The sequence below is a fragment of the Nannospalax galili genome, unplaced genomic scaffold, assembly GCF_000622305.1.
Source record: "Nannospalax galili isolate Female #2095 unplaced genomic scaffold, S.galili_v1.0 scaffold318, whole genome shotgun sequence".
Taxonomy (NCBI): Eukaryota; Metazoa; Chordata; class Mammalia; order Rodentia; family Spalacidae; genus Nannospalax; species Nannospalax galili.
The window spans coordinates 430,243-456,667 of record NW_008341889.1 but is presented as its reverse complement, the minus strand read 5'-3'; the positions used below and the strand labels follow the sequence as shown (position 1 = coordinate 456,667).

The 26,425-nt window shown below is 39.2% G+C and overlaps 1 protein-coding gene across 2 annotated transcripts in view; it reads left to right on the top strand.

Annotated features, from left to right (window-relative positions):
* The first annotated feature begins 8,967 nt into the window (after window positions 1–8,967).
* Window positions 8,968–26,425, top strand: part of Kctd8 (potassium channel tetramerization domain containing 8) — a 261,079-nt gene continuing 243,621 nt past the window's right edge. The window contains exons 1-2 of one of the 2 annotated variants that reach the window (XM_017799256.2): window positions 8,968–10,335; window positions 25,703–25,824. In XM_017799256.2, coding sequence (XP_017654745.1) covers window positions 9,387–10,335; window positions 25,703–25,707 — 954 coding nt within the window. In that variant the 5' untranslated portion in view covers window positions 8,968–9,386 and the 3' untranslated portion in view covers window positions 25,708–25,824. Of the gene's footprint in view, window positions 10,336–25,702; window positions 25,825–26,425 lie in introns of those variants that run through there. The other variant, XM_008837685.3, reaches the window with a different exon arrangement.

The window sequence follows — 26,425 nt, the reverse complement described above, 5'->3', positions numbered from 1 at the left end:
TATGCAGCTGAGGATGAGCTTACACTACTAATTAGGGATGCACCACTTTGCTTCCTTAAATGTACTGGCAAATATCTGCATCCTTGTGATAGTGTGAATTGTCAACTCATAATCTTTTACTTCCTCTTGGAAGCTCATATGCTATATACACCTATTTTTGGTCAAATTTAATAGTGTACTATTCTATGAAATCTACTGTTATATTCTATTTTTCCTATTAGTCTTGGTGTTATACTGTGTAGCTCCCCTGTAGAAAATTCAAAAATATCTGGCTTAATGGATAGGCATGCATAGTATCATTTTGGATGTATTTGTTTTTCCAAATTTCAAATAAATGTAATTAGAGTACATTACAAAATCAGTGAACTTGTATTCTTTTAGCCAAACCCAGTGTTGCTGAAGGGAGCAGAACAAACCTTGGAACAAAGAGATGAATATTTATACAGTGGAACTATATTCATCATATAGTGATCAGAGTAGAGAAAATTGTGGAAAATGGGATAATAAGTATATTTTTAAGTGTTCACAGATGTATTTATCTTTACTAGGTCAGCATCTAAAAGATGAAAAGAGATGATTCACTGAGGGGGAATTAAAGTGCGCAGATGTAAGGGATGCTGAAATAATGCAGCAGAAGGGAGTTCTGGACTAACTAGAGCAAAGGAAAATTGGCTGAAGCAATTATTAGAGCAGAATAAATGATCAGGCTGAAAATATGGATACATTAAAAATGAAGGAAATACCTGGATGCCCTTTCCTGTCTTTAAATGTTGGTTTCAGGTTTCAGACAGCCTTTCTATTAAGGTGGCTGTTTTGCACATGCCTCTTTTATATATGTATTCCATATATCACAATTAGGGATGCAGAATCCTGTGGCTCTATTTTCAGAGTAAATATCATAGAGTATTTGATTCTCAGAGCTTTTGAGGCAAACTGTACTTCTTAAAAATGGTCACAACAATACTTTGCATTTCATGCACATCCAGAAGGTTCTTTTCCTCACTCCAAGTATTAGAATAATCTGTGTCTTATTCTAGTACTGGGGGAGGGTCTTATACTGCTTGCAGTATAGTGTGATGGGAATGATGCTTTGTGACTTCTTAGACTAGGTTATACAATATGAAACAGTTTCTGTGTGGCACTCTGTTCCTACCTCGTGTAGAGTGGAGTCTTGAGTCATCATAATGGAACGATAAGGGAGAAGCCGAAGAGGAGGGGGAGGGGAGGACTCCACAGACTTTCAGCTTTTCAAGACCTTCACTATTCTAACCTTTACAGCTCAAACATCTGAGAATTCCTGTTCCAACCACAGTCTGATTTCAATCCTGTGACAGTTCTTAAGCAATAACCATCCAGCCAAGCCCAGAGTAAAAAAACTGGAGATGAAAGCTTTGGGATGGCTTTCCAAAAGATATTAGGTTGTGTCTATTTGACGAGCTAGTAAACTGGTCAGAAAAATACTTAATAAACTTGTTTCTTAGCTGGGGTTGGTGTAAAATTCAGTTTCTGTCTCTTGCTCAGACCCAGATTCATTTCATTTATAATGGGAAAATCACAATATAATATTCATTGACATCAAATTTTATAGCACATCTTCCACTTGGAAGTTACATGTTTACAAAGGTGTTCATTGAACCTAAATAAAAGTGTGCTGTAATATGTATTCACTAGCTGAATTTATAACTCACATCAGGATCCCAGATTGAACTATTGTGCTTTAATTCTATTTAAGTGTGAAATGACTGGTGTACTTTTAAATGTAGAAATTAGAGATAGACAAATATCGGTATGTCCCCACTGAACAGTACATAGAGTTGAATAATACTTCTAATGCCAAGGAGAAAACTCTTAATTAGTCCAACTGCAGATAAGTAATTTTCCCATCATCATTTGTGACTTTGTGAATGTAGAGCTCTGAACAGAATTAAAACAACTGGATAATAGTATCTATGTTCAGATGGCTTCCTGTCCAGTTAGAGACAGAAACAGACACATATGAATGATAATTCAGAATACACACAGATCAATAATAAATAATTGCTTTAAAGTGTATATAAGTTTTCAGAGAACTGAAAACAAAAGTAAAATAAAAGGAATAACTGTTTTAGGACAAGTACACATATTCAGCATATTTAAACACAACTGTTTAAAAACCAACTCATGAATCATATATTTCCAAATATTTGAACATTCAGTGATATGGTAGTTGATTCATGATGAACCTACAACATTGCTGAAGACGATTGAACTATATGAAATTCTCATTTTTTATAGTTTTTGTAACAGTAGAGTTTCATGTGGTTGAAACTCACACATCATTCAGACAAAATATAAGGCTTAGGTAATTGACAGCTATACAGCATGCCAATCACGTGACATACATTCATCCTCTTTATTTTAAAAATTTACTTTTAATTGTGTGTGTGTGTGTGTGTGTGTGTGTGTGTGTGTGTGTGTGCCAGAAAAAAGCCAGAAGAAGGGGTCACATCTCTTGGAGCTGGCAGTGCTGGGAACTGAAATCTGGTCCTTTGGAAGAGCAGCGAGTGCTCTTAACCACTGAGCCATTTCTCCAGCTTCTTATGCTGTCTTAAAAATCCTATTGAGAAGAGAATAAATTTGGCTTGTTTGTAAACAAAAACAATATTTAATTTTGTCTAACAACATTCCTATGTACTTTCTACTTTTATACAATTAATAGTTACTTACCTGGCGACATTCATTTTAATGGCCTCATTTTAGATTAAGATACTTTCCAAACATTTTACTAAACGAAACTTTAGATTGAAGGGCTAATTTCATAACAGTAATTCACCGTGTGCTTCCATCGTGATGAAGCATTATGGGGGAGAAATACATTTCCAGAAACACTATTCCCATAGGAACATCATTGAAAGAACACATAGTGTCTTGCAGTCATTACCTAAGTGGTTTTCCAGACAAGCCTAATGGGTAAGACAAGTTAAAAATACAGGAAATAATGAAGTTCTTCCCATGGATAGGGTTTTAATGATGAGGTCAAACTGAGCAGCTAAGAGTTTTGTCAAAATAAGAAGTTAATGTTTATATTTTGGAATTATTCTTAAAGGAAATTCTGAGTTGCTGTTAAAAATTCATACTTTAAACTTACTTTATCTTTTACAACTTTCTTCCATCCAATAAGGTCCAGTTTTTAAATCACAGCACAGAATTTGTAAAATGTATACACATCCAGTCTCACTAGTGTTAGTACCCATGGGTGTTATTTGAGGGGCTTAAAGTCCATCCTGGTTTTTGTTCAATGTAACTTCTTCTAAACTGGGGGGGAATTAGGTTGCATTTTCTCTCTCCTGGGCTTTGGGCACCTGAACCATGTTTGAAAGATATATAGAGTTAGGAAAGATGAAGTGTTAAACCCCTATTTTGAGCATGCTTAAAATATAATCTTAATGCCCAAGATAGATAAAATAGGACAGACACTTTTGAAAACATGACTGTATATTAAATATGCTGATAAGAAAATTGATTGCAAATGATGTTATTTCACAAATGCCAGGTGACCACTTTTTAGATGCCACAGACTGTATTAAAGGTTAAGTTACAGTGAATCATAATCTAAATAGACTTTCATGATTTGGGACAGTATTCAAACTCATCTTAATCTCTGATAGTGCCTGTATAAAATTTCTAATGTAAACTGATTATTGTTGGTATAATACGGAGGTGTTTAATTAAAAGAAATATGTCGTATGACATGTTCACTGAACACAGATGCTCTGAATTTCCCAAATTCCTCTTTTTCTAAAGTTTATCATATGATAAAGGCATTGTTATTCTCCAAATTGATATGTGGGGTTTGGAGATGAGCTCATTTTTGTTCTTTGCTTCCAACATTCTCCAGGTGTGTAGAAATTGCTGAGTGTGTAGTTTTCTTCCCACCACATCCTCAGCCTTTCTTGTTGCTGCAGAGCTTAGACCTGCTCTGTTCACTCTGACAGGAAACCTTTTACTCTTTACACTGAAGGAAGACCTATGCCCACAGAATAACCCCTACTCCAACCTGCTTTTTCCAATAATAATGTGTGCTTTTAAATTGTTTCCATTATAGGGGTTTGTAGGGAAACACAAATTCTTTGATAATTACCTTATTTTCAGTCCTGTCTCTCTATCTCTGTATCTGTCTCTTGGTCTCTCTCTGTCCTTCCCTCCATCTGGCCCTTGCTTCCCTGCATAAGGACATATATACTAGAAAAATACTAGTGGTCTCCATTCCACATGTTAAATGATTCTACTCAAACATTGAACTCCTGTCATCTTTCATTACTGTATTGGGATAAAGCATTTTAAGTCATATCTTCTTATCCAATTGTCAGAACACATAGGTCATTCTGATTCACAAATAATATAGCTGTATAAAGCTATGATTTATTGTATACTAACCACTAGTCACAAGTGACTGCAGAACTCATAAACTATGGTTAGTCTGAATTGTGATATATTTTAAGTATAAAATAATATTTTATATTTAAGACTTAGATGTGAAAAAGTAAATGATGTTTTATATTGAGCACATTTGATAATATTTTGATATTGTAGGCTATAAAGGTATATTACTAAAGCAACTTGACCTATTTCATGATTACTTCTTAATGTAGTCATTATGAACTTAAAATTAGACATGTGGTTTACATATTAATATAAGGTAATTTGCTCTAAACATTTCAGTCTCTGATACTGATGAGAATCTCAGGCTTTTTGCTTAGAAAGACATACGATAATTAAGAATTTGCTGTTCTGGGGCTGGAGAGATGGCTCAGTGGTTAAGAGCACTGACTGCTCTTGCAGAGGACCCGGGTTCAATTCCCAGCATCCACATGGAGGCTATGAATCATCCTTAACTCCATTTCCAAGGGAATCCAACACTGTCTTCTGACCTCCGTGGTATTGCACAACACAGGTGCACTCACATACATGCAGGCAATACACTCATACACATGAAATAAAAAAAAATAGTAAAAATAATAATAATAAAAGAATTTGCTATTTTCTTTTACTTTGGTAAAACTTTTAAATGCTTAAATAAGATAAACAGATACTAGATAGTGTCCTGAAAATTAGAAGCAGTGTTGGCCTTGGACAGTGTGGTGGCCTGAGTGAAAACTGCTCCCTGTCAGTTCATGAATTTGAATACCTGGTCTCCATTTTTTGTGCTGTTTGTGGAGGTGTGGCCTAGCTGGAGGAAGTCACTTGGGGCAGGATTTGAGAGTTCATAGCCTTGTCTCACTTTAGGTTTTCTTTCTCTACTTCCTGTTTGCTGCTGAAGAAGTGAGCTCTCAGCTCCTAGCGTTAGCCACCATGCATGCCTGCTTGCTGCCATGTTTCCCCACCATGATAGACTCATTCCTCCAAAACTGTAATCCCAAATAAATTCTTCTATATGCTGACTTTATTCATGATATTTTATTACAGCAACAGAAAAGTAACTAATATAGGCACAAACAACCTAAAGTAATTATACTCAGTCTAAAGGCTGGGCCAACTTAAAAAATAAAAGATGAGAGACAAAGTAAATACAATAAGGGAAATCACATCTATATTGGATATAGATTGGGGAGGACATGGTGGTGTAGGGATCTTTATCATGGTAGGATGAAACTGTTATAGATAATCAGTTTCCTGAACCAGATATTTAAAATATTTTTATCTGGTTCTGGGATGGATCCTAGACCCTGGCCCATGGTAGGCAAGCAGTCTGTCTCTGAGCTCCATCCATATGCAGTTTTCCAATTCTGGAACTTGAATACATCTAAGTAAGGATGTAGCTTTGCTACCAACCCTAGAAATAGGTGTAATAAATACCATGAATTCTATCAAACTCGGATTGCTCTGTTCCTGGAGACAAGCCCACAGTCTTTATTATATCCAGTGTCTGATAGGAAACGTTCAGAAATCAAGTAACTTGCTAAAATAACCAAATCAGTTAGAATTTAAACCAGTTTTACTTGTTATATTCTTTCGTCCCTATAAAGGAAGCCACAACTTCTGCCTTTAAGTTAGTTTTTACCTAGTGGAGAAATAGTCACTTCATTATTTTAAGTTACAAATCATTTAGGTGCTATACTGTGGGCCTGATATATTCTGTACGGCTTGTTTGCTGTGCTTTTGGAGACATACTGGTTTGATTGTGTCATTTTAAAGGTGCTGGAAGTGGGCTCTAGCATCACTTCCCTGCCAGAGAAATTTGCTGGCTTGCCTTTGCACAGCAGTGTAGATCTTGAATGACCCATATTTTTGATCAAATAGGTCTGGGGAACATTAATGATGTCTGTGGTTTAGAGCAAAATGGTTATGATTATGGTCTTTGTTCACTGCTTGGTGTACCAGATGGATTGCTACAATCTTGACTCTGCTTTCTCTTCTTTGTTGGGCTGGAGTTTATTTTGACAAGAATGTTCTTTCTTGTCTTGACTTCATTTGTGAAGTACCAAATCTTACTTATTTCTATAGTGTCTGTGCCCATTCTGGTGGCCAGCACTCAGGTGGTACATTACCTTCCATTCAAGAGAAGAACAAATTTCTCTGCAGTGAGCATTCTGAAAATAGAAAGCAGCTACTTCTCAAGTGTTAGGCACCACATGGAATAGTGTACATGGCTGCATGCCACACTTACAATCTGGTAGAAAGCAATTCAGTGTGATAAGCTTTGCCCATACATAAGCATTCTAGTCAGGACATCTTAATAATGAACACATGGTTGTTAAAAAAAATGGAAGAATTTCCAGAGCAAGAAATACTTATACTGAGATCTGGGAAGAAGAAATAAGCAGGGGAAGGGAAGTATGTGGAAGAAGGAAGGGATTTTTAGCAGAAAGAATGTCAAGTAGTGACATTCTGACCTGCTATTAGTTCAAGTAGGAATTTGGCTAGAGGATACAGATAGGTATGGGAGTGAGAGTAATAGGACTATGGAGAGAAAAGAGATTAAGGAGAAATGTTCAATCAGTATTGAAGAGATAATTTTCAGATGCAATGTATCATACCATACTGTTCACAGTGCAATTCATTATGGATTCCTAAGGTGATTTTATTTAGAGTTTAAAATTAAGATCATCTTATATTTATATTTCATGTGATGAAAATAAAGGTAAACTTCAACTGGATAACATTGAACACCCTCATATTTCTATGTCCACATCATTTTTATTGTATATCTACTTCATTAGAATGCCATGGTCTGCCCCATTCTCATTGTTAGAGACATTTATCTCATGATAAATGGGCTTCATTAGTAGCAGTTTGGGACATTATTACATTCATCTATGAAAGTTATAAAGCTTTCATTAATTCATTTTTCCAGAAACTATTACTTTAAATCCCAAATGTTTTCTTATTCTTCAAATGAGGTAGAAAATATACTTTCCCAGTTCAGTTCAATGCTCAATTTAAGCTTTTAAATGAAAAAAAGGATGATTTCAATTTTGCTTCTGAACTTGATTCATCAGTCTATAAACTGAGGATGAGATAATAGGCTTGAGCAAGGAGATCCAGGGAACATGGGCGCTGCAAGGCCTGCTTTAAGTCTTGGTTCTTTGGCAAATGTATTGTGTCCTTTCATTGGTCCATTAGGCTCTCTCTGCCTCAGGTAATCAAGCTCCAAAACTGATGTAGCATTTTCTGTGGATGTGGCTTGTAAGGATCAATGAATTAAATATAGTTTGTAATGCTCAAATAATAGCATATTAATCATTTATGAAAATTTAAAGTTACAACTGAATCTCAAATTCAATATTATTTGGGTGAATTTGAGTGGAAGGACTCATATGTAGGCATTTGGGTCTTTTAAATATTAAGGTCTGTATATAATTTTAACTGTTATGCACACATTTCGTATATAGTATTATAACATTTGTGAACCAAACTACTAGGTGTCACAATACTGTGTACTCACTTTCCTACTTTGTAGGTCATGACTCATGTTTCTGATCACCAAGTTGTGCCCCAGTCTGCACAGCAGGGTAGATTTTCCACCAGCAGAAGTCTTATGACCTCACTTTTCATCACAAACAATGCTGATTATGCAGCCTGTACCTTTGCTATGTACAAATAGGAAATCCAGGTGGGCTTGCATTCCTATAGATTTCATTTATGATCCACTACTGGGGTTAGGAAGCTAATAAAGTGTAAGCCATTCTCACGTCCTGAGAACCTGAAAGGGTAACGGAGATGTTAACAAAAGGATGGATCAGGAGATCATAGATCGGTATTAAAAAGAACAATGTCCCTTTCGCAGTCCCCTGCACATTAAGCATGCACTATGGGCAAAATGTAAATGTGGTAAAAGGAAACTTGGTTGCTACATAAAGTCCTTTATTGCATTTGTAAAATGGAATCAAATTTAGCGTTTTAAATCCTAACTAGATGTAGAGCATCAGCTAAATATGCAATCATGTCATTTGATTGCAGGAGAGGTAGAGGAGAGTTCGCCCTTCATTTTAAAGAGTATCATAAAACCATTAGCAGGGATTCAAAAGCTTCCTAGCTCCCAGCCTTTTAGCAATCACTGCTTGAGAGCCAACATCTATAGCAATCTCAGACGGAGAACTTAAGGTCCCTGTTGTATATTCTCCCTGCTCCTTAAAGAGGGTGTAAAGAACTAGTTTTCCTGTAAACATCCAGGAAGAAGGCAAGAAAGGATGAATAGAAGAGAGGAAGGGGAAGAACGGGGAAAAATTAAGAGAGGGAGGGAAAGGCAGGCAGAGGGAATGAACCGAGGAGAGGAGATGCCATCCCTCTTAGCCTGTCTGTGTTTAGTGTCCCTGCCTGCCTTGCCACAGGCTGCCTGCCTGCTGGCATCTACCTTTGGCTCTGCCCTCCGCCCCGCCCCCTAGCGTCGTAGCTGCGCTCCAGCGGCCCGAGGCTATCTCTTTAAATGACAGCTGTGGTTTGGGTCGCAGTCCAGGGCTTGACGTCAGTGCCACCTCCTGGGTTTATAGTAGTTAGCACCACCGTCCGAGCTTCAGGCTGGGGCGCGCAGGCTTGTGCAGCCAGGGCGGTGAGTTTTCTTTGCTAGAGCCCCGCCTCCCGCCCTCCCCTCGGAGAGCCGAGTCTCAGTCGCGGAGCCTCACGCAAGTCTCTCGCACACTTCCCAGCCCTCGCCCCAAAGGAGCAGCGGCACCGGGCGAGCTGCACTCTTGCGAGCCGCTCCTGGATGGAGCTTGGGCCCCGCAGACACCATTGCTGCCTGGAACCCTGAGCCACACTTGCCGCCTGCAGGACCGAGCCGGCCGCCCGAGGGTGCCAGGCGCCCGGGCGCACGCGGAGGGCAGGGGTTGTTTGGGGCGCGGGGCTAGGCTCTGGTAACCTCGGTGTGCTGTTCGCTCGGGTCGGTCACCTGGCCCGCGGCGGGGACCATGGCTCTGAAAGACACCGGCAGCGGCGGCAGCACCATCCTCCCCATCAGCGAGATGGTGTCCGTGTCCAGCTCTCCCGGCCCCACCCCGGGGCCCTGCGCCCCGTCGCCCTTCCCCGAGGTGGTGGAGCTGAACGTGGGCGGCCAGGTCTATGTGACCAAGCACTCGACGTTGCTCAGTGTCCCGGATAGCACTCTGGCCAGCATGTTCTCGCCCTCTAGTCCCCGGGGTGGCGCGCGACGCCGAGGAGAGTTGCCAAGGGACAGCCGGGCGCGCTTCTTCATCGACCGCGACGGCTTCCTCTTCAGGTACGTGCTGGATTACCTGCGGGACAAGCAGCTGGCGCTGCCCGAGCACTTCCCGGAGAAGGAGCGACTCCTGCGCGAAGCTGAGTACTTCCAGCTCACCGACCTGGTCAAGCTGCTATCGCCCAAGGTCACCAAGCAGAACTCGCTCAACGACGAGGGCTGCCAGAGCGATCTGGAGGACAATGTTTCTCAGGGCAGCAGTGATGCGCTGCTGCTGCGCGGGGCGGCGGCCGGCGCGCCCTCCGGCCCTGGAGCGCACGGCGGCGCGGGTGCAGGCAGCGCGCAGGACAAGCGCTCTGGCTTCCTCACCCTTGGCTACCGTGGCTCTTACACCACCGTGCGCGACAACCAGGCAGACGCTAAGTTCCGGCGAGTGGCGCGCATCATGGTGTGCGGGCGCATCGCTTTGGCCAAGGAGGTCTTTGGAGACACCCTCAACGAGAGCCGCGACCCGGACCGGCAGCCAGAGAAGTACACGTCCCGCTTCTACCTCAAGTTCACCTACTTAGAGCAGGCGTTCGATCGCCTGTCTGAGGCCGGCTTCCACATGGTGGCGTGTAACTCCTCCGGCACCGCCGCCTTTGTCAACCAGTACCGAGACGACAAGATCTGGAGCAGCTACACGGAGTACATCTTCTTCAGTAAGTTAGCGACCTGCGCGTCTTCTACCTCGCCTCCGCGGCTTACAGACCTGAGGCGGGTGGGGCCCCGCTGCAGCCGGGAAGGGGTGTCCGACAGCGGGTGTCCCTGGCGGGTGCTGGCTAACCATGTCAGCAAGTCTTCCCGCCAGCATCCCTTGAGAGGCACAACTTAAGCTTTCTCCTCCTCCAATCTCCCTCTCCTGGTTTCAGTTTCTCTTCCTTAACCTACTGATGTTACCCTCTTGCCCTAAGGAGTCAAGATTCCCCGGCCATTCCCAATTGTCAAGGCTGGAGAGACAAGCTCTAGGTAGTACATGTAGGCCTCCTCCCCGGTCCGCTTTGTGGGAGTCAGGAGCCCATTTATGGACTCTCAGTCGTGCTCTGAAGGACAGGCTGGTACGGAGGCGCGCTGCTGCGCACTGCCAGGAGTACCTTCTGTGTGTGTTCCCAGGTTGGAGCGTCAGCTGTGTGGTTTTGGAGGGGGACAACTTACATGACTGGAACTTCTGGGGAACCGAGGCACAAGGGCTGCTAGTGCAAAAGAGCCCTTCACTGAGCACTAACAAGCCAGATATTTCTGTGGCAGTCACCCCCCAGTGCAACTGCCTAGTGTTTGGGGGAGAGCCGGATCTAGAATCTGGGTATCAGACTGCAGCTCTTAGAGAATAAAAAAGGCACGTGTGTGTGTGTGTGTGTGTATGCGCGCGCATTTTTCTTTCTTGTACAACCTTTCTTGAAAGGAGTAGGGGTTTGAATCAACTTTCCTAAGATGAATAAAAACAGCAGTGCTCTAAAATGAAAGAGGGGGAGGCTAAAAAAACCTTTCGCAAGGTGCTTTTTATCCTCTGCTTCCAGAGGGGGCTCAGTTGAGTTTAAAAAAAAAAAACTCACTAAATCCCATAGTCTTACTCTGCAGGGGTTTAACGTGGGCAGAGCAGAAGTGTGGCAGGTAGGATTCTGTGAGAAGTGTAATATGAAGGGCGCTAAGATTTCAAGGTGATTCGGACAAAGGAAAACTCAGTTGGAATGGGAGCAGGGACATTTTTTGACTAGCATTTTCATTTGGCAAGATTCAAGAAGTTTTAACACCAAACCAGTGTGTGTGTTGCGGGGGTGGGGGGTGGGGGGGCATCGAAAGCCTATAACGGAGTAGACCAGCGTTCATTGTGTTTGTTTTGCTAAGTCGTTCTCAATTGCAAAACTGAATAATTTCTTACACCGGTGCAAGGTTGATAAGAAAGTGGCTCAGTGTGTGTACATTTGGGTCCTTGGAGGTGGAGTGACAGATATTGCCTCTGAGAGGGTGATTGCCTTTTTGGACAAGTGCTGATTTCCTGAGGAAGCCATTTCAATAGAGAAGCAAATTAAATGTCCAGTGAAGGGATAAATAACAATCTAAGTGCATTTATTTATTTATTTATTTATTATTTATTTGGTCTTCCTGCGCAGTTGAAGCAGGCCTTCATTCTACATCCCCCTGCCTCATCCATCTGAGTGCTGGAGTTACAGGAGTGCTGGGGTTACAGAAGTGCTGTCACATGCCTACCATCCTAACTGTAATTATATCATAGTATTTGTTACACACTGGAAAAGCACATAAGAGAAAGCAAATTTTATTTTATTTTTCATGTAAAACTGGCATGTCTTTGATTTATATTAAGTAATTATGATACTGAAACTTTAAAAATTGACTCATCATCGAAACCTTGTTTCAAAAATCTTTTATATATTAAACATTTAAGTATTTCTTCAAAGACGTATTTCTAATCATTTCAGAATATGATGTGCAATGAGCTTTGATCTTTCATTTGGTTAGTGGTTTTTCTTACAGAAGATATGTTTTTTCATGATTTTTTTTTTAATTTCAGTGCTGAGGATCAAACCAACAAGCATTTTACTACTTAGTAGAATGATAGAGGTGGTTTTTTAGGACAGGGTGTTGCTGTGTAGCGTGAGATGATTTTCTGACTCCGGAATGCTGGGATTATAGGCATGAGCCACCATGCCTGGCTAAGTGTAACTGTCTTTTGAGAGTTAAAAATTTTAAAGTTTGAAAATATTTCATAACATTAGATTTTCATTTTTTCCCAAGAAAGTAATAAACTTGAGAGTGTTCATTACTTTAATTACAAAAAGCAGATACAGTCTGCAAAGAAGAACAAAATAACACTGTACAATAGCAAATTGAAATTGGAAACTGCGAATTTAACTATGAAGATAATATGAGAAATAACTGAAATTCAGAATGTGTTACACTTATGGAACTGAGGTAGTATTACATAAAATCAAATTTTCTTGTTATTAAAAAACACTTCTTGAGTATTCAGTTTCTTAATGAACGCTGAGATTTATTCATAACAGTTTTAGAAATTAACCTTTTTACCTGGTTATCCTAATTTAGGGAAATAGACATAATTTGAGATTAGCATTGTTCCCTTGGATTTGTGATCTGGTCACTGATCCACCAAATATAGCTACCATTTTAAATTCCAAGTGCAAAATTTATCTTAAATACTAATATGTGCATATTTATTTTATATACCTTGTGATATATATTCACTAATTTTGAGTGGGATTCCGTTCAGTAGTTGATAAGTGAAAATACATTCTCTCTATATGTTTTTTTTTTACATTCCCATCTTGTTCAGTTTGCGTAATGCTAAAATGCTATTATTTTGTTTGTCAAGTCCCTATTTTAAATGTTCATCAATGATAATTATATAAGCAAAGTTACTGAATGAATTTGCTTGTCAATTTATACTTAAACACACACAGAACAAATAAATACATTCTCACTTCCTTTTTGACACAATTCTTTCAACAGATACTTGTGTTAATCATACTTATTCAGAGTATAATTCATCTATCAGTCATTTTAATGTATTTTTGAGTTTAAATGTGAACTTCCTGGTTTGATGCTGTTTTAAAAGTGACAAAGTTGTAATTCTAATGGGACATAAAGTTTATTGCTCATACTGCTCCTTAATTTCTGAAGAAGGAATGACAATGACAAATGATTCAGAAATCCCAGACACTGCCCTGCAGCCAGGGTGGGTGCATGATCCAATTATTTATGTCTGTGTTTTTGCTTCTTTATCTGTATAATGGAAGTTGTCTTCCAAATTTACAGAATCTGAGAGCACATGTGAAGTGCTTCTTAGAATGGAACCTGTCCCATAACAGAAGCGTAATGAAGGTGAGCTGATACTATTATATGGTTCATTATTTTCTCAACATTAAACTTTTATGTTTGTTTTATAGGCAACATAAAACATTTCAATGTAAAAGGAAGTATAAAACAACATTTCAATTATACAGTGGAGCCCACCTTAATCCCTACACTTGGAGGCAGAGGCAGGCAGATCTCTGTGAGATTGAGACCAACCTGCCCATTTTGGGCAGCTGGGACTGTAAGTAGACATCATCTCAAACAACAACAATGACACCACCACCAAAAACAACAAACCCCCAAACCAGCCAAACAACCAACCAACCAAGAAACAAAAAAACCCCAAACCAGGAACAGCATACTAAATTTTCATAAGTCTATAATAAGTAATTAAATACCTAATTTCCTTTTGGAACTTGAATTTTTCAGACCAAGTCAGTTATCTAGATGTCCCAGTCATATTGTAATTGCTTTTTTTCTAGATCAACTTCAACCCAATCCACTTCTGGTTTGGGGCCAAGAAGTGTTTTCACACTTCTCAATAGAACTTGAAACTTGGGCAATATTTTCCGAGAAATACCAAGCTGGTTTCATATCTCCTTAAGTGCTTGTATCCAAGTCATTGGGTTCTTATTCTCATGATTATAGACAAGCTGTTGAACATTAAATACCAGCTTCATTGGGTTACTTGGGCATGTTTACAGATTCTCATTTTTAACTTAGTGTTTATCAGGCCGTTTAAATACATTACAGTACATATTAGTATGATTAAGTTTCATATTACTCTTCTGATAATGAAGATGGATTGGCCTTAATTTTTTGAAAAGCAATGATTTACTGTGTATTCTGTTTTGTGGAATGTCTGACATGTGTGGTTGTGGCTGTTTTTGAAAATAAGAGAGATCAAAAGGCATTCTACACTGGTATAGTATGGCAGAGATGGTAGATAGCTGTGTGCTGAAATGTGGCATATAAATCAGTCATGGTTAAAACTACCATGTTTCCTTTACTTATCACAGTAGAGCTTGCCACAGGGTGGTGCTAACATAGTCTTACCTTCTCCTTAATGGCACTTGGAGTTTTGAACTCTATGAGTTGCTTGGGCAATATGTGTTATAGTTGCCCAATTCCAGTACTAAAGATAGAAAATGGCAAAATTCTTGGAGTGCAGAAAGTATGGAGGCTGTGTGGCATGATGCCGACTTGGAAGGGTGCTGGGCTTCTAGGTGTGGCATAATTTTCTCTCTTAATTTATCTTCTTCCCAGTACTAGGGCTTTAGATTTCCTACTTTGATGTTCCAGCTCTGTGTTGGTGAAATTTTATGAGGATATAGAAGCCGAAAAACTACATGCATACGAGTGTTCTTTGACATGTTTCTTTCCCTCCCTTTTGTAGCTTAAGGTGATCTGTGATTTGTGGCTTAACTTGCATATGAGTAGGCCTCAATTAGAAGAGAAAACTTCCTCTGGAAACAAAATAGGTATAAATCAAGTGTCTAACTAGTATCTGTCCTAGAGTCATAAATTATTAGCTGACATCAGTTAAAATTTGAAAATTATTATTTACTTGTCTTTTAAGAGTAATCTTTCTGATGATATTTTCATTCATAATTAACAGTAATGTAATGTGTATTTCAGAAATGCTGATAGGGTAAACATCAAATGATCTTGCCACATATATTGACAATATGTACAAGTATCACTTTAATATATTTCATTATAAAAGTAATATGGGCAAGTTTAGAATTTGTATAGAAAAAAATTAAAATTAAAAAACATACCAGTGACTGCTTATAAGAATTTGACTCATATTTTCAAGTCTTTTTTTATGTGTACATTTGAAAACATATTTTAAGAAGTTACAGTTTATACGCTGTTTTAGATCTTGTTTTATGTGCTTAGCACCTCTATAAATTTAATGAGCATTTCCCGCATGGCATTAAGCTTTGTTAACATCTGAGATAGCAACATGGCAATATATGTCTTTAACCACAGAGAGTATTATGAATATTAGCATGGATTTTTTGCCCCTGAAATGTTAGGAAAAAGTTAACTTTTTTCATGATATAGAATTGTAATAAAATAAGCATTTACTATATACATAGTTGTATAATCAGTGTTCTACATACAGTACTTAGCTTCTTATGACATTCCTTGAAGTTGACCTTTACTCCCTCGTTCTTCAGATGCAGAGAACCAGGTAATATCCAAGTTCGATGCTTAGTCACTGGTTAAAACTCCTGTAATGTTTGTAATGTTTGTTCAGCAGCTAACTTGGAATTCTATCCCTACTAGATTGTAAGAATTTTCCTACTGTAGATACTCCTATAGGAAAAACAAAGAAATACACAGCCAAAGTATTTAAGAAATAATACTGACTTCAACAATCTAGTAGTGAGCGAGTCAACCACTCACTTGTGCCATTTCCATTTCTTTCATTGCTGACAGTAATAAAAACCTTGACCACAGGCTTCATAATGCTATTTTCACATCATTTGTATAATTTCAAAGTTTCTAATTTACAACACAAGTACAACAGGAAGTTCAGCACCACTTAGGTAGAGGCAATGCTAGAACCTCTTTGCCTTTTGAAGCAAAAACCTTAACATCATTAAGGATTTAATATTGATTAGATTCCTCGAAACCTACTAACTCTGGCATCAAGAGAGAACAATTCATTCTCTCTCTTGAAGGAAAAGTGAGGAAAATAATAGTATCGGCTGTAAAGATTAGTTCTAATGATTAAATAAAGCAATTCATATAAATACAGAATGGTATCAGGCACAAAATAAATGCTTAGTAAGTATTAGTAATTACCAGTTATTAATTTAAGAGCCTCAAAATACATAGACAATCTTTTTTACCTGACAACTGTCGGTTATCAGTAACAGATTTCTTCGTTTGGAGGAAAAGCAAAGAAAAGCCCATTTTAAACGGCCTTAAGAAAGTTCTCTTGGGGCTGGAGAGATGGCTCAGCGGTTAAGAGCACTGGCTGCTCTTGCCGAAGACCCGGGTTCAATTTCCAGCCAGAAATTATAACTCCATTTCTAGGGGATGTGACACCCTCTCTTCTGACCTCTGTGGGCATTGCATGACAAAATATTTAAAAAGGCTTTGTTATTGTTAGTGAGCTTTTACTTTTAAACTATCATCTACTAAATGCAATATAATTATAACATATTATGAAACAACTGTATTCTACTCCATTTTTCATTCCTCCTGGAGAAAATGCATTCTTCTAGGTCTAGAACTGGCAGTGATCAATTTTGGCATAATTATTAGGAATACTAGTTTTGATGCTAGGCATGGTGGCACATGCCTTTAAGCCGCAACATTAGGGAGGCAGGCAGGCAGATCCCTGTGAGTTCGAGGCCAGCCTGGTCTACACAGTGAGTTCCAGGCCAGCTGGGGCTACAGAGAGACCCTGTCTCAAAAAGACCAAAACAAACAAACAAACAAACAAACAAAAAACAAAACTAGTTTTCATTGTAATGTATATTTGACACGTTATTTATTTTTATTTCTACCCAAAGTTTTCAGTTTTGATTTTCAGCAAGAGACCAAACTGTTACAGAGCCACATGGACTCAAATATTACCCAGAATTTGGGCATTTGGCCAAATTTTCAGATTATATTTTAGATTCAAATACCTATCATTACAATTTTAGAAAAAAAAAGTGTTGACTGTCATCTCAATCAGTTCCTATTGAAACTCTGCTCACACATTTTGAATATCAGCCTTCTAGTTGCTGAAATCCAGGTATTTGAAGAAAGCAGAGAGAAGCTGGCAGTCATTCAGGGGTAATTCTCTAATCTCTGATATCTTTTCTTCCTGCTGTTGAAGGTTTCAGCTAGCGCTTCTCTTTGTACGTGGAGGACAAAGATTCAGGAATTCAATTCCAAAGTGATTTCCACTTCTGATAAGAACTTGGCTTCCATGGCAACTCTGTAGTGAATGGTGGGAGGATGTGTCTATGGTAGCTCAAATTACTGGTGTCATTGCTGTAGTGCTTTGGGGATGAGCCCTTCCAGTGCTGATTCAAGTTTATAATAATAAAAATGATTTGACAATCCAAGTCTTTGAACTCTATAAAATCTTAACCTTTACCAGCATGTAGATATGTTTTATTTACCCTTTATTTTTCTATGTTTCAGTTCTTCATGGAAATAATAGTAGCAATTCATCTTCTTGTCTTAGCTCCATAGTATTCTACAAGTAATATTTACCAAGTAATTTGTGTTGAATAATAACAAGGCACTTCCTTTTTTGTGTGTCCAATTGTCATTTCTTAAAAGGTATATCTGTATGGTATGTTTATCACATTAAGGGACAAACATGCCATACAGTATCGTCAAAGAAGATTTTTTTTTCAACAAATGGAGGCTACTGCAGAGTTGCACATCATCTAGGCACAAAGAGCATACACTTGGGAGATGCGCAATACTAGGTGACACATGTGCAGTCGTATCTCTACAACCAAAGCTTATGGAACATAGCACATTAAGGGGTAGAGAGAGGGCTAATGCACCCCTAAACTCCCACCAGTGAGGCTTTCATGTACATCAGAGTACAATACACACAGAAGGCCACAGCTGGCCAAGTTTTGGAGAATAAGAGACTGTGGAGTGTAGGATGGGACTCCTATATGGAACTTCACCCACCCATGGCTCAGGGACCACTGCGGAAGAGGAGGTGGAAAGATTGTAAAAGGCAGGGATGGTTCATGAACACAGGGAGGCGGAGGCTTCCAGGCCACTGGAGGCTTGTTCATGTGAGCCTGCAGCAGCGGTGGCATCGGTGGCATCGAAAGCTCACTTTAAATAAGGGCCCAAAGGGGAGATGAGAAATAGGTGGTGGAGCCAGCACTAGACTGAGAACTATTTAATAGTGCTTGCACCTGGGTGAGGGGGATTATTACTTATATACTATCAGTGGATGGGCTGACTAGACTCCAGGGGACACATTTACACTGAAGGACATTTGGGTACAAACACCTGAAATGAATAGGACTCAGCATGTATGGCAGAGTGCATATGGTTCAGTCAGGCATGGGGGAGGCATGGAATGGGGGAGGGGTTCTGGATTTGAGTGGGAAATGTATGAAAATTTAAAATCTCAATAAAAAGGTATATGCTAATGAAACTTGTTTCAAATTGATAAATGATTATTTTTTGTGCATAAAACTTGATGAAAAACATTACAACTTCTATTTAAAAAATCTGAATATTTCAACTGAAAAGCACAGCAACACTTATTAAATATTGTTTTCCAAAATACAACTTGAAAATATCCAGCACTGTTGTTTAATTTATTACACGTATACATGTTATATGCATCGCGCCTTGATAACAAGCTATCGTGGTTATCATCATCTTCACATTTTTCTTTGTAATGCATTTGATGATTAATTGGCTGTATTTTGTGATATCATATTATAGTAATAAGAATGTTTGTGAACCCAATTCATGATGAATTAATCAGAAAACACTGACCTGTTGATGTTGCAGGAATTGAAGTTTTCATAGCAAGGGTATAAGAAACAATCATCTGTACTCTAAACCTCTGCCCTGTGAGGGACATCAGAGTTCCAGCTTTATTTGAAGCAGACATGGTTTGTGAAGTTAGTGTGTCTACTGTGTGAGTATTTGGTCTTCTAGTCACTGAGCCAGCACTTAATCATGGACCCATTATTCTTCCTACAGAAGTAGATACTTTTTTTTTTTTTTTTGAAAAGAATTAAGCTTATAGTTTAGGGCTGTTAAGCAAGATCTATCAGGCAGCAATCTAGGATCTGAGTATAGCTTGTTTAATGGGAAAGGGTTTTAATTTCTTTGCCTTGCAATATCTAATAAAAAAAAAACTCTTGGGACATGAGAAGTGAAAGACTGATCAACACACAACCAGACTGTCAGTCTCATATCATTTGTATCAACAGTATCTTTCTGAAGAGGACTTGAATAAATTTTAGCACCATCTAGAATTATAGGCCACATATTGAAAGTCAGACTCCAACATCTGATATATAACTAAGGCCATATCATATGGCTCTGTGTGTTGTATATCCTGCTTGTCTTTAGGACACATAGTATTTGTTTGCCACACTGAGTATATATGCAATTCACAAATCTAAGGGCTGTATGTGACATATCTCCTCATGGCCAAAGACTGAGTATATCTCTTACTAATTTCTGACCACAAGGCTTGGAATGATTGCGTGTATGTGTGTTTGTGTACATATGTGTGTATGCACGTGTGTGCATGTAGTGGCTTGAATGAAAATGTCCCTCATAGGCTCCAAGTGTTTGGACATTTTGGACCCAGATGATGGTGCTGTTTTGGGAGGTTTGAGAAGGTGTGGCTGTCCTGGAGGAAACATGTCACTGGGGGTGGGCTTAGAGAGTTCTTAAGCCTTGCCAGATCTCCAGCCACCCTCTTGCTTCCTGTGCCTGCATGATGATGTGAGATCTTCATTTCTGTTGCTCCTGTTCCAGCCACCTCCAGCCACCATGCCTCCATGCCATGATGGTCTGTAATTCCCCTGGAACCATAAGCTCAAATAAATCCTTCCTTCTATAAATTGCTTGGGTCAGTGTTTCTATCACAGCAACAGAAAAGTGACTAATACAGTAATTTGTACCGAGAGTGGGGTGTTGACTCTGAAGAACCTGACCACGTGGGGTTTTGGAAAAATGTGGAAGACTTTGGAAGTTTGGGCTAGAAAAGTGGTTGATTGCTGTAAGCAGAGCTTAACAGGCCATTCTAGTAAACACCTGGAAGAAAGCAGTGCTGAGAACAATGTAGTTCCAGAGGGAAATAAGGACTTAAGCAGCACTTGGAATATTTTGGCAAAGAGTCTGGCTGGAGTCTGCCCTAGACCTAAAAGATTGCCTGAGGCTAAGTTGAAAAGTAATGGACTAATTTCTCTGGTGGAAGAAACAGTGGCATGGCTATTAATGGTGAATATTATGCAGATCTACAGTGAAAGAGAACAAATAGGGCAGAAAGAAATACAGTTTGGATTGATAAAGGGCACTAGGAAGATAAATGTTGGAGCCTTGGCAAGCACTGGAGAAGATTCCTTTGATAAGGAGATGAAAGTGATTAAGGAGGGGCCTAAACAGTAGAGAGAGTGCCTCCAGGGCAAGACCACACCCAGTTAAGCCTCCAACTTGTGAAAGAAGGAAAATGCTGGGCAGGGGGCATGGAAGAGAAAAGTTTCTAAAATGGTAAAGCAGGCTGGAGTTCATCCCAAACTTGCAGTCAAACTTGGCAGTGTTGCTCACCTGGTGCTGCCTTTAGAGGCATGAAAGATGGAAGAGTGAAGGGGTGAAAGGGTCATCAGTTCTTCCTCCAAGGTTTCAGAGAGTCTTGGAGGCCAGGCAGTGTGAAGCAGGGGCACCCTAGTCTACAGAAGGCCCTGATAAGCCATTGCATGAAGCTGTGAAGGTGAAGCCTGGTTGGCAATGGAGACCCCAAGAAGTTCATGATGCCAGAGCTGTGAGGCATCAGCCAAAAAGACTTGCATACAGGGAGTGGTACCAGTATAAAAGAGAGATGTGTGTTGCACACAGCAAAGCTAGAGAGGCTGAGCCATCTAAGCCCTTTGGAAATAAAGACCCAGAAGTTGGACGTGGAGCTACTGGATTCCGTGTTTGTCCTGCTGGTTTTTGGTCTTGTTTTGGTCCAGTATTTCCTTACTATGCCTCCATTCCTCCTTTTTGGAATGATAATGTGTATTCAGTTCCACTGTATGTTGGGAGTATGTTATTTGTCTTTTAATTTTATAGAGGCATACAGTTAAGATATTTACCTATAGACTGTGGATGTTTGAATAGCATTGAGACTGATAATGACTATGAGGACTTTTTAAAGTTGGACTAAATGCATTTTGCATTTTATATGATCTTGAGCCTATGGGGATCAGGGGGTGGAATGTAGTGGCTTGAATGAAAATGTCCCCCATAGGCTCCAAGTGTTTGGACATTTTGTACCCAGATGATGGTGCTGTTTTGGGAGGTTTTAGAAGGTGTGGCTGTCCTGGAGGAAACATGTCACTGGGGGTGGGCTTAGAGAGCTCTTAAGCCTTGCCAGACCTCCAGCCGCTCTCTTGCTTCCTGTGCCTGCATGATGATGTGAGATCTTCATTTCTGTTGCTCCTGTTCCAGCCACCTCCAGCTACCATGCCTCCCAGCCATGATGGTCTGTAGTTCTTCTGGAACTGTAAACTCAAATAAACCCTTCCTTCTATAAGTTGCTAGGGTCAGTGTTTCTATCATAGCAACAGAAAAGTGACTAATACAGTGCATATATACAAAACAAGGATATTTTAGAAGAGTATCAAGGTAACTTTATGCACTAGTAACATTTACAAATAGTTCTGAATAGTGGCTGAATAATGGCCAGTTATGTTGTAAATTGAGGCACTATTATGTACTTTTTGCTGAAAATCGTGTTTAGATAAAAATGCAGGAATTTTCACTGGATATATTCTTCTGATCTTTGTTTTACACTTGAATCATTTTCTAAGGAAAGTTCATCAATTACAAAGTATAATCTATTCAGGAGTCCAGATTTTTCCATCTTTCTGATAGATGCTGTCTATTATCCAAGAGCAAATCCTAATGTCAAATTAAAGTGAAGACATTTCCTGGTGATCTTTGATGAGTTTCTTATAATAAGATTAAATTAGTATCAGGAATGGTCTGTGGGGTATACCTTTTCATTTCAGTCAGTTGATATATGATAGGCATGACTCAGGAAAGTAGCAAAAGATAAATTTGTCATATAACAGAAGAAAATCAAGAAAACCTTGTTACAATTATTAATATTGTTAGTGAGTGGGACCAAGAGTAAATAAATATACCTGGAAGCCCAGTGCTGAAATTGCTGTAGCTTACTATATCCATCCCTTTGCTCCTGATGGAATGATGAACATGGCAGTCTAAATGATGTGGGAATCATTATGACATTTCAGCTTTTCTCGATATGCTAGCATTCTTGGATTGCAAAATAAGCAGTCCTTTCAAGCTGTATGTTTTGTAGCTGCGACCACCAAACCATATTTATTATCATACTGATTTTGGTACTTAGCATTCATACTTGTTAAGCCCATTAATACACACTGTTTGATAAATGTAAAAAGAAGAAGGATTGACCCCTCAGTTTCCACACAGTCACCATACCCTTGGCACTAATTGCAATAGTTTTGTTAAGTGATGTACATTGTTTTATGAATTGCATTGTAGCTTCTCAAGAAGATATACTGGATCCCTGACTGGATGTTTCCCTTGCTCTGTACCTCCATGTGACTTTATTGTGCCATGTTGCCTTGAGAGGGGAAACAATTTAAAATGTGGTCCTTAGAGTGGTATGGGTTTTAATTCACTAGTGTCCTTATATACTGGAGATTTTGGATGCAGACTTATAGATAGCTATGTACACAAAGGAAGAATGCCTATATGAGTCTGTGGGCAGCGGTATTAGTGAGTCTTTAAAAAGGAAGAATGCCAAAACTTTCCAACAGAGCAACAAGAAAGTAGAGGAGAAGAGTGGACAGCATCATTCCTCAGAATTCTCAGGAAGGATGCTGCACTTCAGTCTCAAACTTCAATATTCAGAACTGTGAAATAAGGTTTTTCTGTCACTCAAGGTACTTAATAAAGGTTGCTTTGTTACATCAACCTTAGCAAAGACTACCATACAATGGTTTAATACTGTTTATCTTATTTATTTATTTATATATTTTTTGTCTTTTTGAGACAGGGTCACCCTGTAGATCCAGCTGGCCTGGTACTCATTCTGTAGACCAGACTGGCCTTGATATCACAGAGATCCACCTGCCTCTGTCTCCTGAATATTGGGACTAAAGGAGTGTGCCACCATGCCTGGCATGTTTATGTTAGATTATGTTTTAAAAAATCTTATCTACAAAAACATATTACACTCTAGTTATTAAAGCTAAAAGAATGTATTGATAGTAATGGAATCCTCCATGCTAGTCAGAAAGGCTGAGTTTTTATAGAGAAGGGATCCCTAGAGAGGGCCTGGCTTTCAAGGATTCCAGGACTTGGGCTCAGGAACATTCTAGGAAGCTGTAGAGATTCCCCAAACTACCACTGCTTCAGACTGGTCACTCAAAATAAAATCTCAGCACACTTCCTGTCTCCCCTTTCTGCTTCAACTCACAACAATGTCTGGCCTTGGAACCTGATTAATGTGTAGAAACCAGGTCACAATGCAGACTATGAAATCGACCTTTAAAACCCAAACAACACTAGTAGACTCTTATGGTGTGTTTTTCTCATGAGTCTGAGCATGCAGATTTGTGTCTATTAATATTTTCAGTTTTCACCATTAAATCTCCACTACTTCATCTTCTATAGATAACAATTCTCGTGTCTTTAAAAAATATTTTATTTATTATTTTTATTTTATGTGTACGAGTGTATTGCACATGTGTTGTAAGTGCACCCATGTTTTACAGAGGTCATGGAGGTCAAAGGAGGGTATCAGATTCCCTGCAGCTGGAGTTACAGAAGGTTGTTAGCTGCCAGGTGCATGTTAGGAATTGAATCCTAGTCCTCGGTAAGAGCAGCTAATATTCTTAACTGCTAAACTATCTCTCCACCTGCATTCAGAAATATCTTTTAGTCACATGGTGACAGCAGAAAACTGGCTTCTACAAATTGACCTCTGACATCCATATGTATGTGTGCTATGGCGTGTGCAAGTAAGAGACAGGAGAGGGAGAGGGCGAGGGAGAGGGAGAGGGAGGTGGGGGGAGGATGAATTATTCCAACAGCAGCAATAGCACTGTAAGTACATAATTCTGCATCCATCCATGAACTATCTTTTAGTCAAATGAATATTTTCTAAGAGGAAACCCCAAACCTCAGCAACCTGCCTCCATATTTAGGCCATTTATGATACTACAGTGTATGAGAACTGAATGTAACCCTTCATTGGTCATTGGTCATTGGTGACTTCTGGTAACATGTCACTTACTTCCAGTATGTTCAATACTGGAAGTATGTTCAATAAACAATATCAAATAGGAGCAGGATGACTTTAGCGAAAGCTTTTATACTGAGAATGGGACATTGGAAAACACACAGCAGCCACAGGTTTACATAGCAAGGCTTGCTACAGAGGCATGATAAAAAATCCTTTTACTACAAGAGGGCAAATTCCTCGTTAAAACTATGTAACAGCACTTGATTCTTCCATTGAGTAAAATCCCCATGTTCATTGCCCTCTGTGGTTCCTTTCTTTGCCTTTTGGGATATTCTTTCTGTGAAATGTCCTCAGCAGCCTCCTCTGTGGCACATTGCAGAGGAGGTATAGCCTCCTAACAGCCAAACAGATTTCACAGCTCGCTTCCTATGTTTGTAGGTCAGGGGCTTGTGAGCTGCTCTAAGGGCTGAAGATCAGTGTAGTTCATGGCCAATCTTTCAGTTTCTCTTGCAAAAATTAATTCATGGAAAGTCTTAGAGCACTTCTAGTCAATTGAAGAACAAATTATCCAAAACCTTGTTAATGATTTTTAGAGGTGAAGACTCTTTTACACCCTCTGTAAACCAGTTATTTCCCACTCTCTTAATTTAATGGTGTAGGAGAAGCTGCCAGCTTTGTCAGCAGGGCAGTGGCCTTTGTGTGAAAGAGCATCAGTCCCACATCCTGCTAAGTCTGCAGTTTTGTACTAGCTACTTAGATTTTGTTGTTGCCATTGCTTTTTAAGAAGAAGATATAATGCAAATTTTAAACAATAAGAGACAGGACGGTTTGAAAACCTTTGAAACCTTTTCACTTCCTAGACTGAATAATTAAAATATTGCTCATCTGATTTTTAAAAAAATCCTGAAGACTTTAAATCAAACAGAAAATTTTATTTCATTCCTCTGTACGTTAACATCTAAAAAATGGATATTTTCTCATATAACCAATGTTCCACTTTTAACGCTAGTGAGATCACTATTGATTTCTTGGCAATATCTAAAATAAAGTCTATAATGTTAATTCCAAGATTGCTTTAAACTATGTTATAGCTGTTTTGATAAATTCCAGCATAGTGGCTTTATATTTTATGCCTTTCTTTCAATATAGGATGGTTCCTCCCCTTTGTCTTTATGTTTTTGATTTTAATATTTTATTTTTATCTCTTTGTATGATAACAAATCTGCCATCAATTTTTTTTGCAGAATAATCTTGAGGGTTGGACAGTTGGCTCAGCGGTTAAAAGCTCTGGCTGTTCTTGCAGAGGATCTGGGTTGAAATTCCAGCACCCAATAGCAGCTAACAGCCATCCATGACTCCAATTCCAGAAGATCCAATGCCCCTTTCTGACCTCCGTGGGCAGTGTATGGCAAAGGTGCACTCAAATACATGGGAAAAATACTCTCATAGACATAAAATAATAAAATATTATAAAAATAAATTGTCTTGCTGACCTAATGTTCTTTTCTGCAAATGCCTTCTTGTTTTCTTGTGATGTGATTTCAATGGCTTCACTGCCTTTGCTGGTTTTGTTGGTGGATATAACTCTGACCAGATGTAGCTTCTCTCTCCTTCTCTCTTTGTTAGGCTAGCCTATTTATAGGTGTATAATATGTTCCATAATGCGCAGTATCTTCTTATCATATTTTAATGACACTAAGATGAATTGATAGCTGTGCATGGTTTGATTCCTCCAGTATAAGTGTCCATCTAAGTATTTATCTAGCATTTTTCATTAAATGCAAATGCCTGATTCAAATGTTACACGAGGACTGCAAAATTATGATTTTTCTAAATCTGTCACATTTTATTGCTTGGAATTTTATAATGAAGAGCTGTTTTTATTATTTTTATTTTATGTGTATGAGTGTATTGCTTGCATGTATGTGAGCGCACCCGTATCATGCAATGCCGCGGAGCTCAGAAGA